This window comes from Felis catus, chromosome F2 (genome assembly GCF_018350175.1).
Source record: "Felis catus isolate Fca126 chromosome F2, F.catus_Fca126_mat1.0, whole genome shotgun sequence".
Lineage (NCBI taxonomy): Eukaryota > Metazoa > Chordata > Mammalia > Carnivora > Felidae > Felis > Felis catus.
This window is the reverse complement of record NC_058385.1, coordinates 47421193-47436753: the sequence shown is the minus strand read 5'-3', so window position 1 is coordinate 47436753 and position 15561 is coordinate 47421193. Positions and strand designations below refer to the sequence as shown.

The 15561-nt window shown below is 42.0% G+C and overlaps 1 protein-coding gene across 6 annotated transcripts in view; it reads right to left on the bottom strand.

Annotated features, from left to right (window-relative positions):
- The window catches only part of GRHL2 (grainyhead like transcription factor 2), a 181321-nt gene that overhangs the window by 121117 nt on the left and 44643 nt on the right, over window positions 1-15561 (bottom strand). For all 6 annotated transcript variants that reach the window (XM_045049526.1, XM_045049525.1, XM_006943329.5 and 3 more), the window contains 2 exons: window positions 7004-7199; window positions 260-327 (listed from right to left, as the gene is read on the bottom strand). In XM_045049526.1, coding sequence (XP_044905461.1) covers window positions 260-327; window positions 7004-7199 — 264 coding nt within the window. The remainder of the gene's footprint in view (window positions 1-259; window positions 328-7003; window positions 7200-15561) is intronic.

Sequence of the window (15561 nt, the reverse complement as noted above, 5' to 3'; positions counted from 1 at the left end):
CACCTCTAACTCGGGATATCCAGGCTTCCAGGAAGGGGGTACATCAAGAACCTGCTGATGACCCTTTGGATGCAATTTGTGGTCCCTACTGAGAGATCCAGTTTTGGTCAAGACTCTTCAAAGACAGAGAGAAGAGGCTAAACTTTTTGGTCCCATCTTCCCTTAAGAACAAAAATTATAGCTGAATACTCTGGTTTTCAAAAACACCGAAAAAGAGTTATTTGGGGAGCCAGGCATATCCCTTTACATAATACCATACCTTTTATCCGGCTCTTCCTGGCTGTCACTTGCTTTGCTCACAGATAGCAGCCTCTTGTCTCGAGGAACCTAGAAATATCACCAACCATCAGTGAGATTCACATAGATGCAATTGTGACCTATGTGCAGAGCTAGAGACCAGCAGAAGCAAAGAAATGAGGTGGAATGTTCTCCGGGAAGAGGTGGCAAATTTGCTACAGGCAGGTGGTGGTTAAAGGCGAGTAGCCCGAGTGGCAATGACAACGCATCAGACACACAGGGGTGATGATAAACAGAAGGCCATTATGATCATGATTCTGCTACACACTGCTGACAGGGGCAATTCTGCCTGGACCCGACCACCGCCCAAGCCCGCCCCACCTTGGAAGTGAATGAGGGGAAAGGAACATCATGTGTGGACGGGGAATCTGGACGCTGAAGCAGACAGAAATCATCATGCGTTAACAAGTATCCTGTTGAACAACAGGGGCTGACCCGCCACTCTGATGAGGGACTTTGGGTGCTGACACGGAGGACAGCAAACCAGACGTGGGGCTACACTATCTAGTGGGAGAGCAGCATCTAATATACCTGGGCCAGCCTTTAACCACCATCCCCATAGAGTTTGTAGCTTTGCTTCCAAATTCTTCTTCTAATGCACTTTTAGTGTTGTCTTTGCAACCACAATGCCAGCACATTACCTGAAAGGTTATTGAAAAGTACTACTAGAGGACAGCAAACCAGACGTGGGGCTACACTATCTAGTGGGAGAGCAGCATCTAATATACCTGGGCCAGCCTTTAACCACCATCCCCATAGAGTTTGTAGCTTTGCTTCCAAATTCTTCTTCTAATGCACTTTTAGTGTTGTCTTTGCAACCACAATGCCAGCACATTACCTGAAAGGTTATTGAAAAGTACTACTAGAGAAAAGAAACTCCTGCCGGCTGCATTTCTGACCACCATCCAATCACCCTACTGCAGCATGGGTCATTCACATATCTCTGCCATAGTTTCCAAACATATGAATAGTGGGTTTAGATTTGGTGGGTTGGTTGGATGAATGTTTTGTTTGTTTATATATTTTGTTTTGTTTTGTTTTGTTTTGCTACATCTCCACATCTTCGTGCTAGCCAAACACCTTTGCACTCAAATGCAGCCCTCACTATTTTGACATAAAAGAGCTTTTATGAGAAGCATCCCTCTTCTGGATTCTTCTAGAAATTCTTACAGTTTCCACCCACCTGGATACATACGCAAGCCAGTCAGATGGATGAAGGAGACAGCATAGCAAGGTGGCTACCAGTCAAGACACAGACCCGTGTCTGGGTTCGAATCTCAGCTCTATCAGTAACTAAGCTCTGCCTCACTTTCCCCATTGGTAAACCACGCTCAATGGCAGTATTATAACTCAGAGCGTTTTTCAGGAAAATTACATGAGTTAATTTTTTTCAAAGTACTTGGAGTATCTAATATTTTATAATATTTGTTAAATACAAATAAGCCAATTTTAAGTCTTCTGTTCACGTGCCAGTGTCGAGGGTCTACAGTATACATTATAGATAGAAATGAGGTGAATGAGGGGCAACTGGGTGGCTCAGATGGTCAAGCGTCCAACTTCGGCTTAGGTCATGATCTTGTGGTTGGTGAGTTAGAGCCCTGCATAGGGCTGTCTGCTATCAGCACAGAGCCTGCTTCCAATCCTCTGTTCCCTTCTTTTTCTGCCCTCCCGCTGTTTGTTCACACTCTTTCAAAAATAAATAAATATTAAAAAAAAAAAAGAAGGAATGAGGTGAATGAAACATAGCTCCTATTATCAACTGAGGATGACAGATAACATAAAAACATAAACGTTCAACATTATTCACAATAGCCAAAAGCTAGAAACAACCCAAATGTCCATCTACAGATGAATAAACAAAATGTGGTATATACATAAAATAGATTATTATTCAGCCTTAAAAAGAAAGGAAATTCTGAGACATGCTCTAATATGAGTCTTGAAGACATTTATGCTAAATCCCATGTGACTCAAATCCACCCACTTTCCTCTGGACGCTTGCCTCCTGGTTCAGCCTCTAACATCTCTTCCTTAGGCTGCTGCATCAGCCTGCCAAATGGTCTCTCTTCTCCGTCACTCAGTCCCAGCAAATCCATTCTGGATCCATTAAGAAGATCCAGACTGGCCTTTAAAATGCAAGTCTAGGGGCGCCTGGGTGGCTCAGTCGGTTGAGTGTCTGGCTCTTGATTTCGGCTCAGGTCATGATCTCATGGGTTCATGAGTCCGAGCCCCGCATCAGGTTCTGTGCTGAGGGTGTGGAGCCGGCTTGGGATTCTCTCTCTCCCTCTCTCTCTCTCTCTCAAAATGAATAAATAAACTTAAAAAAAAAATGCAAGTCTAATCCCACTATGTTCTTACTTAAAATTCTCCAATGCTTCCAATTACTCTTGAGAACATGGCTGCAAAAAACATTCCACCTCAGTTTTGGGTGGCCCCATCACTGCCATGTATATAGTCACACTGTATCTCAAACATGCAATGCTCCTTCTTTCAGCAGAGCCATCAAAGTCCTCTCTGCCTTTGGATACCCATTCTACCTCCATATTTATCATCATTGTTGGATGGTCACAGCTAGTGAAAATTTGTTGGATGGATGGATGGATGGATGGATGGACGGACAGATGGATATGCAGATGGACGGATGGATAAATAGATGGCTATATAAATGGACAAACAAGCCAGTCAACAGACTGGTTTCCAGCACTCTACAGTCAACAGAACAGTTAGGAACCAACTAGCCAAAGAAGCTATTTTCATAGAGCTGGAATCAGATAAATATGAACCACCAGCTCCTTCAGGGGAGAATGAAGATAAAGTGAGTCAAACCACTTTTAAAATTAACTAACTAATGGAATCTGTTATGTTTTTCTGTCATGCCTGAAATTCATCAAAAGTTCACACTTGACTTTGGAGCTGCTATTGATAAGTAGCTTGAACTGGATATAAAACTAGGCTAATATTTGAGCCCCTAAATTTTGAGAATTCTAGCAATTTGGTTATTTTTTTTATTTTTTTAATGTTTATTTATTTTTGAGAGAGAGAGAGAGTGTGTGTGTGTGAGCAGGGGAGGGGCAGAGAGAGGGAGACAGAATCTGAAACAGACTCCAGGCTCTGAGCTGTCAGCACAGAGCCCAATGCGGGGCTTGAACCCACAAACCGTGAGATCATGACCTGAGCTGAATCCAAATGCTTAACTGACTGAGCCACTCAGGTGCCCTGCAATTTGGTTATTTTTAATAAATCCCATCTAATAAGCTTTGAATGGATTTTTAAAAATTTGAACCCATGTTTAAATGGGGTTCCAAAAAAGGCAATTTCTGGGGCACCTAGTTGGCTCAGTCAGTTACACATCTGACTTCTGCTCAGGTCATGATCTTATGGTTCATGAGTTCAAGCCCCACAGCAGGCTCTGCACTGACAGCTCAGAGCCTGAAGCCTGCTTTGGATCAGTGTCTCCCTCTCTCTCTGCCTCTCCCCTGCTTGCACTCTGTCTCTCTCTCTCTCTCTCTCTCTCAAAAATAAAATTAACATTTAAAAAAAAAAAGCAATTTCTAGTGGTGGACAGTGTTATGAACTGAATGAATGGTTTCCCCTCAAAGTTTATGTGTTGAAGCCCTAAGTCTCAACGTGACTGTCTTTGGAGACAGGCTTTGCAGGAGGTAATTAAGGTTAAATGAGGCCATAACAGCAGGGCCCTAGACCAATAAGACTGATGTCCTTATAAGAAAAAGAAGAGACCACAAAGAAATACACACACACAGAGAAAAGGCCATATGAGGACACAGCCAGAAGGCAGCCATCTGCAAGTCAGGAAGGAAGAGAGGCCTCACCGGAAATCAAGCCTGCCAGCCCCTTGATCTTGGACTTCCAGCCCCCGGAACTGAGAAAATAAGTTTCTGCTGTTTAAGCCACACAGTCTGTGGAATTCTGTTATGGCAGCGCCTCAGACTAATACAGACAGTGTAACAGAATGGATATTAGGAAATTTACAGGATTGTCTTTTGACCTTGAATAAATCCCACTTAGTTGCTTGAAGTATAAAATATAAAACCTGATGGGCTTCACTGCAGTGATCCTATGGTGACAGTTTAAAAATGTACAGGAAAAGACTTTGAAATGTGTGAACTATCATTATACCAAGATATGCCTTTGCAGTTTCCAAGGACAGGAATCACCATTTCTTGAGTGCCTGCTGGGTATCACACACTCCTCTCTGTGACAAAACCCACTACCGTCCCCTGAGGGGTGATGCGGTCCAACCTTAGCAATGACGAGAAATGGTGTATTTTACAAAAAGAATCTATTAGCACTTCCAAAGCAGTATAAAAAAAATCTATCAAATTTAAGTGATAAAACGGCAGCAATTGTTACAATAATTTAACTTCCCACAACTTACAACTGAAAAAATAGAATCTCTTTTTTTCATTAATATTTTACTTTATACAGAAAGAAGGTCTATCCTCAAAGTAGATTTAACTCTGTTGTAACTTTAATAACAGCATATATAAGTTGTGAATGTCAGAGATCTCAGGCCTGAAAATGACCACTTGGACACAGTTTTGGGAAACAAGACTAATTCTTCAACGCTTAAAATGTTTCAAGCAAAAACATAATCAAGCTTGTGTGACATAAAGGGAGCCATGTAACTCCACTTGTCCACACAGTCTCAGAAACCATTTTATTTCAAAGTTTTATATCCTAGGGGCGCCTGGGTCGCTGAGTCGGTTGAGCGTCCAACTTCAGCTCAGGTCATGATCTCGTGGTTCGTGAGTTCGAGCCCCGCGCCAGGCTCTGTGCTGACAGCTCAGAGTCTGAAATCTGCTTCGGATTCTGTGTCTCCTTCTCTCTCTCTACCCCTCCCCCGCTTGCACATGCACTCTCTCTCTCTCAAAAATAAATAAAAACATTTAAAAAATGTTTATATCCTAAATTAATAAATTAATCAGGAAAAATGTTAATTCAGTAGTTATAGACTTGACAACAAATTGAGTTTTATGTAAACTCCTTACTCTGCATCTCAACATATTTACAGACAGCAATGTTTCAACTTTCCTTTAAATATTAAGAATATGCAAGAGGAGAGGTAAATAGGTACCACATTTACTAATAATTATCCTCTGAACCTATGGGAAATAAAATACATTGCTTTTATAAATTACTAATTATTTGGTTTTGAGGTATATTTCTCTTTTCATTAATACAAAGGAATTGCCATCTAATAGAGCTATCTGAAATGACGCCCACCACAAAGGGATGGAATAAAATCTATTTGTAAAAAATTAGAACAATATATTAATTCAAGACATTTCTTAAAATAGTTCTTCAATGTCTTACCAAACTATCAACATATTAATATAGTTATAAAAGGAAGCTGTAATGACCCAAGTGATTACGTCAGGGTCACTCATCATGGTGGGAGATCTTTGGAGAGTGTGAGAACTCTGGTTTAGGACAGAGAAAGGAAACAACACAATGTGCAAAAGTGGAGAGCTGGAAGGCCAGAGAGAGCAAGAAACAGGGAGGAAAAGAGGAAGAGATTAAAGCTAACTAAAAGGAAAATTGTTCCTCTTGGGTGATCTCATGATGGGAGGGGGCAGGGGCGGGGATTCAGTTCTTGTTCAAAAATAAAGCGTTCACTGTGCCCGACTAGCAACATAAACACAGCCATTGTCACCTTTGTGCCAATTCCCAGCCTAAACAAGACCGGTGTTTACAATCAAAGCTGGCAGTAAATCTTCTCATTCAGTAAATACTTGTTGATTTTTTTACATTTCACCAGCGCTAAGGGAACTGGTCATCCATTCGTAAGAAACAGACCACTGTTTCCTGTTTCGTTTCCTGAAATAGTCCTATTTTGAAGGTATTACATGGCAGGTATTTTTGTAAGGTAAGTGAATTACATTCATTTTGTTTCAAGGATTTTTCTAAATGAATATTTAGTGCCCATCAAAACACATGGAAACAAGGGTTATAACAAAAGTGGGTTTTGGAATTGCTGCAAAAGCACTCATTGGAATATTCCTTTCATAAAACTAAAATTATCAATAAATCTAGAAACTCCAAATGGGCATTCAGGAGGGCACTTTCCGGGATGACACATATGTAAGAGATGAATCACTGAAGCAAAGACCACGCTGTATGTTAACTAACTTGAACTTAAATTAAAAAGAAAATGTTTCTATTATTTTTAAAAAATGAGAAATCTAAAAGCAACCTAAAGGCCCCAAAACTGAGTGATGACTAAATTACAGTATATCACTCAATGCAATTTTTTTTTAAGTAATCTCTATGCCCAGCATGGGGCTTGAACTAACAACCCTGAGATCGAGTCACTTGCTCTACAGACTGAGCCAGCCAGGCACCCCTGTCATCTTTTTATTGACCAAAAATCATAAAGTGAAAATGGCAGCAAGGAAGTATTTGCAATATGGTATGAAGTAGGAGTTGTATGCAGATAATATACATGCATGTGAACAGAGGACACAGAAGTAATTATCCCCAACTGAAAACTTCCTGTGGGTGGGTGGTGAAGTTCTGCTCCAGCAATGGGAAAGCAGGGACGCAAGGAGAACAGAACAGGCTGAGTTCCAATGTGACCTCGTAACTAGTAAGTTCTCTCCACTCCTCCCACCAACGGGGGTTGGGGGGGGGGGGCGGGCCGTTCTCTGGGGACCTGAAGAGGAGCAGGCGGGGCTGCGGGGTCTACCTTGTAGTAGTCATACAGCAGACCCAGGGCAGCAGCACTGTCCTCGTCACCATTAATGCTCATCATCGCCTTGGTGGCTGCCGTCAGGGGATTCTCCAAATACGACTTCCAGGCTTCATCTTCACTGGTGTAGGCTCTTCGGGTATTGAACGGAGGGTCGCTGGGCATGGGCACTAAGGCCACCAGTCGTTTTGTACTTGAAAGCAAGAGAAATGTGAGGTTCATTATCAAGAAATGATCCCTTTTCCACCAAATTTACATACATTACATGGTTAATTTGCACTCCCCCAGAGTGGAGAAGGGCAGGTTAACACTAAAGCGGCTGCCACATTGCATTTATAAAGCCCCTAGGCCCCTGAGAAGTAATAATGGTCTTTACAAGGTTGTATGAGGATTGTTAAGTTGAGCCTCTTCGCACTTGGGCTTTTCATCTTCTGGCATTCTAGGAGCCAAATCATTTTTATTTGATTGCTCTTTATTAAGGAATATTAGAATGCATGTGACTCTGAGAGGAAGCAGGTTTCATTTAAATCTCTGAGTTCTAATTATAAATAGATATGTGCAATGCATTAAATGGAATCAATACATTAACGATTACTAAAAACTTTTATCTAGTTGAATCTACGTTTGAAATGGTTTGCACCAATTTGACAATAAATTTCATATTAAAAAAGTTTAAACATTAAAAAAAATGAAATGGTTTGCAAATTATACACCAGTCCACATCTCTTCATTGAAATGGCAGTATAAGCTACTTTGTAAATAAGACATATTGTAGACATGCTGCGTAATAACCATACGAAGCAACAGTAATGACACAGACTCTATGTGAACCCTGGGTGGCCACAGGATCCTACTATATTTCGATGACATAGAAGTTCCAGGTTATAAAATCCTCATGGAAAGTGAATAGAGTATATGGAGAATTAAAAAAAAAATTTTTTTTACGTTTATTTTTGAGAGCGAGAAAGACAGAGTGCAAGTGAGGTAGGGGCAGAGAGAGAGAGAGGGCGACACAGAAGTCAAAGCAGGCTCCAGGCTCTAAGCTGTAAGCACAGAGCGTGATGTGGGGCTCAAATCCACGAACCGTGAGATCATGACTTGAGCCGAAATCGGACACTTAACCGACTGAGCCACCTCGGTGCCCCTGGAGAATTTTCAACAGAGACAGAAAAGGATTGGAGTCATTTATCAACCCTAACCAAGGCAAACTTGGTAATTGACAAGGTAATTTCTTTTTTTTTTTTTCAACGTTTCTTATTTATTTTGGGGACAGAGAGAGACAGAGCATGAACAGGGGAGGGGCAGAGAGAGAGGGAGACACAGAATCGGAAACAGGCTCCAGGCTCTGAGCCATCAGCCCAGAGCCCGATGCGGGGCTTGAACTCACGGACCGCGAGATCATGACCTGGCTGAAGTCGGACGCTTAACCGACTGCGCCACCCAGGCGCCCCTGACAAGGTAATTTCTTACAGAGGATGTGACAGTGACTCAAACACCCAAATACCATGACAGTCCTCCGCAGCTCCCTGGGCCAGGACCCCAGCTGTCAAGCTACAGGAGCCCAGAAAGGCTTTGGCACTTGTCTTCTGGCCCTCTGTTGTTTGCTCATTGAAACAGAACCAAAATGTAAGGATGACCTATTGTATTTTGATAACAGCTGTAACACATAATAACATAACATGGACAAACAACAAGACTGGTGAGGGCAACACCTGGATTAATAGATGGAAATTTAGCCACAGTGGGTCCTCTATGGTCGCTCAATTCGAAAAGAGGGTGTACCTTTTGGCTGACACTCCTACAGGACCTTCCAATGGTAGATGGCCTTTCAGCTCACTTTGTGAGAGAGGAACGTTGCCCACTCTCGACAAAGACTGTGCTGAGGGCCCTTTCTGTGTTGACGTGGTGCCACGCACTGGTGTAAGATCAGAAAATGACACTGTCATTGGGAAGATCTATTGGGGAGTAAGGGTGGGAAATCCACATTTAGCAGAGTGGAATTCTAGGCTACATAGTCTCCAGGCCCCTGATTTCAACTCTACGTTGGTGGTTTGGCAAAACAACTGGTTGGGAAGAAGGGATACTGACCCAACTGCAAATGAAGTGGATTAAAATGGTAAAATGATGTATCTGGAAGTAAAGGAGAAAAACCCTGGTGGAAGGGTTTACTAACCATTAGGCAGTGTGGTGGCGTGGACTGGCATGGGTGCTGGAAGGGAGTCCTTGCCCACCATTTACAGAGGTAGAAAACGGTCTGAGTTTCAGCTTTCTGTGCCTTAAATAAAGACAGCAATGCCTACCCTACTTACCGCACAATGTGACTGTGAGAAGCAGATAAAAAATGGATAAAATAGAGCTTTGTAAACAGCACACTGCTATACAAATAACAGGTACTACAATCAGTGCACCGTTCATTGTTCCTGTAAAGTTTCTAGGTGCACCAATTTTTGGTAAAGTCAATTATAATTTAAAAGTGTTAAAGATAGGGGCACCTGGGATGCTTGGTCTGTTAAGCGTCTGACTCTTGACTTTGGCTCACGTCATGATCTCAGGGTCGTGGGATCGAGCTGCGCTGTCAGAGGGATTCTCTCTCTCCCTCTCCCTCCCTCTCTGTCCTTCATCCACTCGCACGCTCTTTCTCTCGCAAAATAAATAAATGAACTTTTTAAAAAAAAAAGTGTTAAAGATAATCATTAATTAGAGGGAAGTGTTTATTGAGAACTTAGTGGATGCCAGGCCTTACGCCAGTCGTTGAGGATGCAGTGACAAACAAAACAGACCCCATCCCGTTGCCCACACAGCTTGCAGTCCAGTGGAGGAGAGAAAATACCAGCATTAAAAGAGCGATGAGCCCGAGAAAGGGTGCATGACAGAGGAGACCAACCTATTCAGAGGATCAAGGAGGAACTAAAGCGTCTACAAAGACCTGAAGGGAGGGAATGTGTCGGTCAATGTTGAAATGGGCAGATATGGGAAATATTTTTTAAAGTGAAGAATATTTTGGAAATTCAGAATAATGGAATTTTCTGACAAAAGGAGCTCACTTGTATTCATTTTGGAGTCCGCTAGAAAAATTTATACTTTCGAATCTAATACTAAAATAGCATTTTCATGTTGCAAAAATTACTAACTTACATAGGATATGGTTGGATTTGGGGACAGAAATGTTGGTGACAACTTAAGGGTCTGTCACTACAGGAAATGAGGTCTCTGGGGAGAATCAAGAGCGCAGAGGTGATGAGCCCAGATGTGGCAATGCCACCATCATCTCTTCCACGGTTGTTCAGCTGGGGCCACCCTGGCTGATTCCACTACTTAGAGGACAAAGCAGCAATTCTGAAACCTAATCTGTGTCCAGCAGGGTCCAGCCATCACACTCACTTAAATGCTTAAACACCTAAAATGCTCAGTCCTACAGGAATGAATGAAGAGCTTCATGTTATTTGCAGTGACCTCATCGTTGAAAAAGATTTGGATCTTATTCTCTTTGATGACTGAGAGAAGCATACATCGCTGGGAGGAGAAACGTGTTAATTACAACACTGGCTAATTTCCAAAACTTTAACAGGAAGGGCCAGGCTGAAGGGTAAGAGCCAACTCTTAGTTTACACTAAGTGGTGTCCTGATTCACTGGAGAGATTTTTCTTCCAGTCTTCCTTCTTAATGTCCCTCCTTCCTCCTCCCTCCTCCCTCCTCCCGGGTCTTCTGGATTGCCGATTTTATTGGTTCCTAGCACAAATTTTCACTCATAAATTTAGACTCATCAGCCTTTCCCCTATGATGAAACGGTTGATGAATCCTTACATGATTCGTGGAAAGAAATATCCTGGGAAAGCACTTTACTAGCTGGCTCTTTTCACATTTTGATGGCCAAAGGAGCCTTTGTATGTTCTTTCCTATAACTGAGGAATGACTTTGTTTTTTGGCTTCATAGATTATAATCTCTCTGGTACAGAACATTGTTGAATACAGCCTGGTTTAATAAAAACAGCATAATCACTGGTACACTGAGCAAAGATGCAGACTTGTAAAGAAAGGAAAAGTTTCACAGAGCAGATTTTACCAAAGTTTGGTAACTCTGAACCTGACTTTCCTCATTGTTCTTTTGGAAGGGCAGTTCTCCTGCAGCTCTGGTCAACTTTTTAAAATAGTCTCTTTGTAGCTGTTGGTATGGCATGTTCTGGGTAGCCTCAAACACAGAACTGTAAACAGCAACTATAAACTTGATCCCTGGGCCTTCTTTGGAGAAAAGTTTAGTTTAATAGCTGACAGCATTCACAGCCAGGCTAAAGGCCGTGTTAGATCGTACATCTATCTGTTCTCATTTTTTTCTTCAACCCACTACTTTACTTTGTGGATGTTGGGAGAACAGTTAAGATGAGTCATCAGCGGAAGCAGGGAAAGAGGTGGGGCAGTCATGCGACTACGGAGACTGAGATCACAAGGAGGAGTCGGGAAAAGCTCCAGATCACATTCTGCCAGAGGCAATCTACCAACCCCCACAAACATTACCAAGAGTCTAATGCAGGAATGCTGTGCTAGGGAGAAGCACACGGAACAGCGAATATCTTTACCTTCTAAAAATATGTGTAGTGATGGCCAATAAATCCAGACACAAACCCATGTCACTTCAGACCCCAAACAAAAATGAGGACGGGACACAGTCACACAAATTATCACTTTTGATCCATTTCTCACCCTCCATTCCTTTCATAATTCTTGGAGAACACTGATTTTTGTCTTTTTTTGTTTTGGTTTACTTTGTTGTAGGAGGGGTTCTCAATCCAGATAAGAGGATGGTTTTGGATAAATCTCAGATTTGAAGAAATCTCAGCTTTTCCTGTGTTTTTTTTAATGTTTATTTATCTTTAAGAGAAAGAGAGAGAGTGGGGGAGGAGGAGGGAGAGGAGGAGGGAGAGGAGGAGGGAGAGGAGGACAGGGGATCTCAAGCGGGCTCTGCACTGACAGCAGCGAGCCCATAGTGGGGCTTGAGCTCACAAACCATGGGATCCATGATCTAAGCCAAAGCTGGACGCTCAACACTCAATTGCCTGAGTCACCCAGGAGCCCCTAAATCTCAGTTTTCATTCCAGTTTTGTCAATTACTGAATTTAGAGGAGTTACTTTCCTTCTTTGAGCTTCCATTTTTTTCGTCTGGAACATGATATCCATCTTTTAAAGCTGTTCTAAAGGAATAACCCAGATATTTATAAATGAAGTGCCTGGCACATTACAGATAAATAGCTCAAGAAATAAGAGTTTATGAACAGTAATATAATAATATATAATAAATATTAGTAGTATGAATTCTCTTTAGAACTGATTCTATCAGTGACCTCTGTTCAAAATCCAACAGTCCAGGGGCGCCTGGGTGGCGCAGTCGGTTAAGCGTCCGACTTCAGCCAGGTCACGATCTCGCGGTCCGTGAGTTCGAGCCCCGCATCAGGCTCTGGGCTGATGGCTCAGAGCCTGGAGCCTGTTTCCGATTCTGTGTCTCCCTCTCTCTCTGCCCCTCCCCCGTTCATGCTCTGTCTCTCTCTGTCCCAAAAATAAATAAATGTTGAAAAAAAAATTTAAAAAAAAAATCCAACAGTCTGTTTTCAGTTTTGAATCTCCTTGAATTTTCTCAGCCATTTCTTAACATCTGTAGAATCTTGCCTTGCCTGGTTTCCAAGACAGTGGGAGAGTGGTTCTCCTCTGCGGCCATTCTTTCCCAGTTTGTATTCCACCTCAATTCTCCTTTTATATGATCCTGAAGGCTTCTCTCTTTTATCTCCATTGTTGATTCTAGTGACTTTCACTGATCTTCTACCTTAATGACAAACACATGTGTACTGCCAGAGACCCAGTTCTGCACTTTCTGCTCAGATGCTCTGTTGTCAACTTAAACTCAACAGGTCCAAAACGAAGCTAATCATCACTTCTCAGCCGGGCACTCCTCGCCATCGTCTGTCCCTGGTGGTCTAGAACCAAGTCGTGTGTACTGGTTGAAAAGATACACTCAGTACCATATTGCCTGGGTACGAATCCTGGCTGCACTACTTACTAGCTGTATAACCCTGGACAAGTTCATCTTTCTGGGCATCAGTTTCCTCACCTGTAAAACTGAGATATACTTCAAATGAAGTAAAATAATATGCATTCCCTAGTATTTCTGTCAGAATTAAGTACAGACACAGGGTAAAAGCTATGTACATGCTGGCTTTTGTTAGTTCTCTTTGTCCCTTATACAGAGTCAGTTACCATATCCATCATCCCAGCTTTAAGTCCTATCTCTTCACACCTCCAGCTAGTCTCCCTGTCCTTCAAGTTTCTCCTCTTCAATCCGTATTGCAGCCCCATGGAATCGTCTTCCTAGAACATTTACGTATATATAAGTGGTAGTTTCAAGTACTCTAAAGGGAATGGGGGAAGGACAGGAGCTGGATTTTTCATGTTTTCATAAAATCAATGTATAGCATATTTGTAAAGTTGATTGTGAGCTATAAAGTGCTACACAAGGGGCGCCTGGGTGGCTCAGATGGTTGGGTGTCCAACTTCGGCTCAGGTCATGATCTCACGGTTTGTGGGTTCGAGACCCGCGTCAGGTTCTGTGCTGACAGCTCAGAGCCTGGAGCCTGTTTAAGATTCTGTGTCTCCCTCTCTCTCTGCCCTTCCCCCATTCATGTTCTCTCTCTCTCTCTCTCTCTCTCTCTCTCTCTCTCTCTCAAAAATAAACATTAAAAAAAAAAGTGCTACACAAATGTAAGTTGCCTTAATTGTAAATTTAGGCAACTTACAAATTGTAAATTTAAATTTAAATTGTAAATGTAAATTTTTTTTAATGTTTATTCATTTTTGAGAGACAGAGCATGAGCAAGGGAGAGAGAGGGAGAGAAGGAGACACAGAACCTGAAGCAAGCCCAGGCTCCGGGCTGTCAGCACGAAGCCTGACACGCCCCCCCCACTTCCCCCCCCCCCAACTCACCACCAACCATAGTATCATGACCTGAGCTGTAAAGCCGGCTGCTCAGTGGACTGAGCCACCCGGGCACCCTGCCTTAATTGTAAATCTAATTTAACTATTGATCATATCTAAACTATCTTTCTCTCACCTCCTAATTCTCACCTTCAAATTAAACAAATTGAGGATTCATTCTTCTATTCTCCTTAAATGTGAGCTACATCACTAGGAAACCAAGCAGATTTACATGGAGACCTGAGGCAAAACAAGAGGAAGAATAAAACCCAATCAGCAAAGGTCCGAAACTCATGGGCCTTTACTCCTACCTGTTGTCCATCATTCTCAACATTGACTTGAGCTGGAGGCAAAAGAATTTTTCCACCCTGGACAAGCCACTTCCTTTTCTCTAAGAAATGAAGTTTTTATATAATTCACAGGATTTCATGTTATAATCTCTACTTCAATCTCCCCCTCCATTCCCCCATCCACATCTCTTTCTTGTTTTCTCTCTCTCTCTCTCTCTCTCTCTCTCTCTCTCACACACACACACACACACACACACACACACACACACAGTGCCTTTATCTTGAGATAATACGAATTCTATTCTCCACATAGAATGTCTTATCTTATACTGAGTGTTCAGCACTCAGGGTTTAGTCTTCATCTACTTCAGTATCTTGTAGCTGATTATTGGCATATAATCACTTCAGCCATAGTCAGACCCTAGACTTAAGAGCAAAGTTTCAAGAAGTGACGATTATTCTTTCTTCTAGAGTCTTGGCATTTTTCTCCATTAACAGAGTAACACTTGCAAATGGAAACTGATGAGCCCATCATCCTAGCCAGCATTAATGTCACTATTTAAATGCCAACAATGTTAAGTCATTTCACTGCTGTCCACCTTCAGTAATCCCTCCTTTTGGTCCTTGCTAGAGGCAAATCACAAGAGATAGCACAGAGTTTCCATGTTAGAGCAAGAGTTGAAATTTATGAGGAAGTCTCCACACTGAGCACTTGTTCTTGATGACTAACCTTTACCCTTGACCTAATCCAGATAGAATTCAAGGGAAATGAAATGAATCCAGAAGCCTGGGGTGATATTGATAATCTTCACATTGATGATGGTTATGTTTTAAAAAGAGAGGATCCAACTAATTCAGTGAAAATATTATGATGCCTCCCACCACATAAAACGCATAGTTTTTAAAAATAATAAACTATAAAACAAAACTTATGTTTATTGAAATGAAGATAGTGCCATTTTAGATATACTCCTTGCAAAATATGCTGATTAGCTGGTTGACACATAATACCTGTCCCTCCCACGTCCTCCCTGCTTTCTCCCCCACCCCACTTTTCTCTCTCTCTTTCTCTCTCTCTCTCTCTCTCTCTCTCTCTCTCTCATTGGTGCCCCAGTTTTGCTAGTGCCCAGAGTGCACTTATTAAGTAATCCAGAAACGAGACCGAGAGGATTAGGGAAATAATGAAACATAAAAGGCACATACATCATAGAGCACTAGAAACCACCATAAGGAGAAAGAGATCACAATGGAAAGTGGAAGGAAGAGGACAAGAAAGAATTACAAAATGAAAAGAATTTGCAAAGACC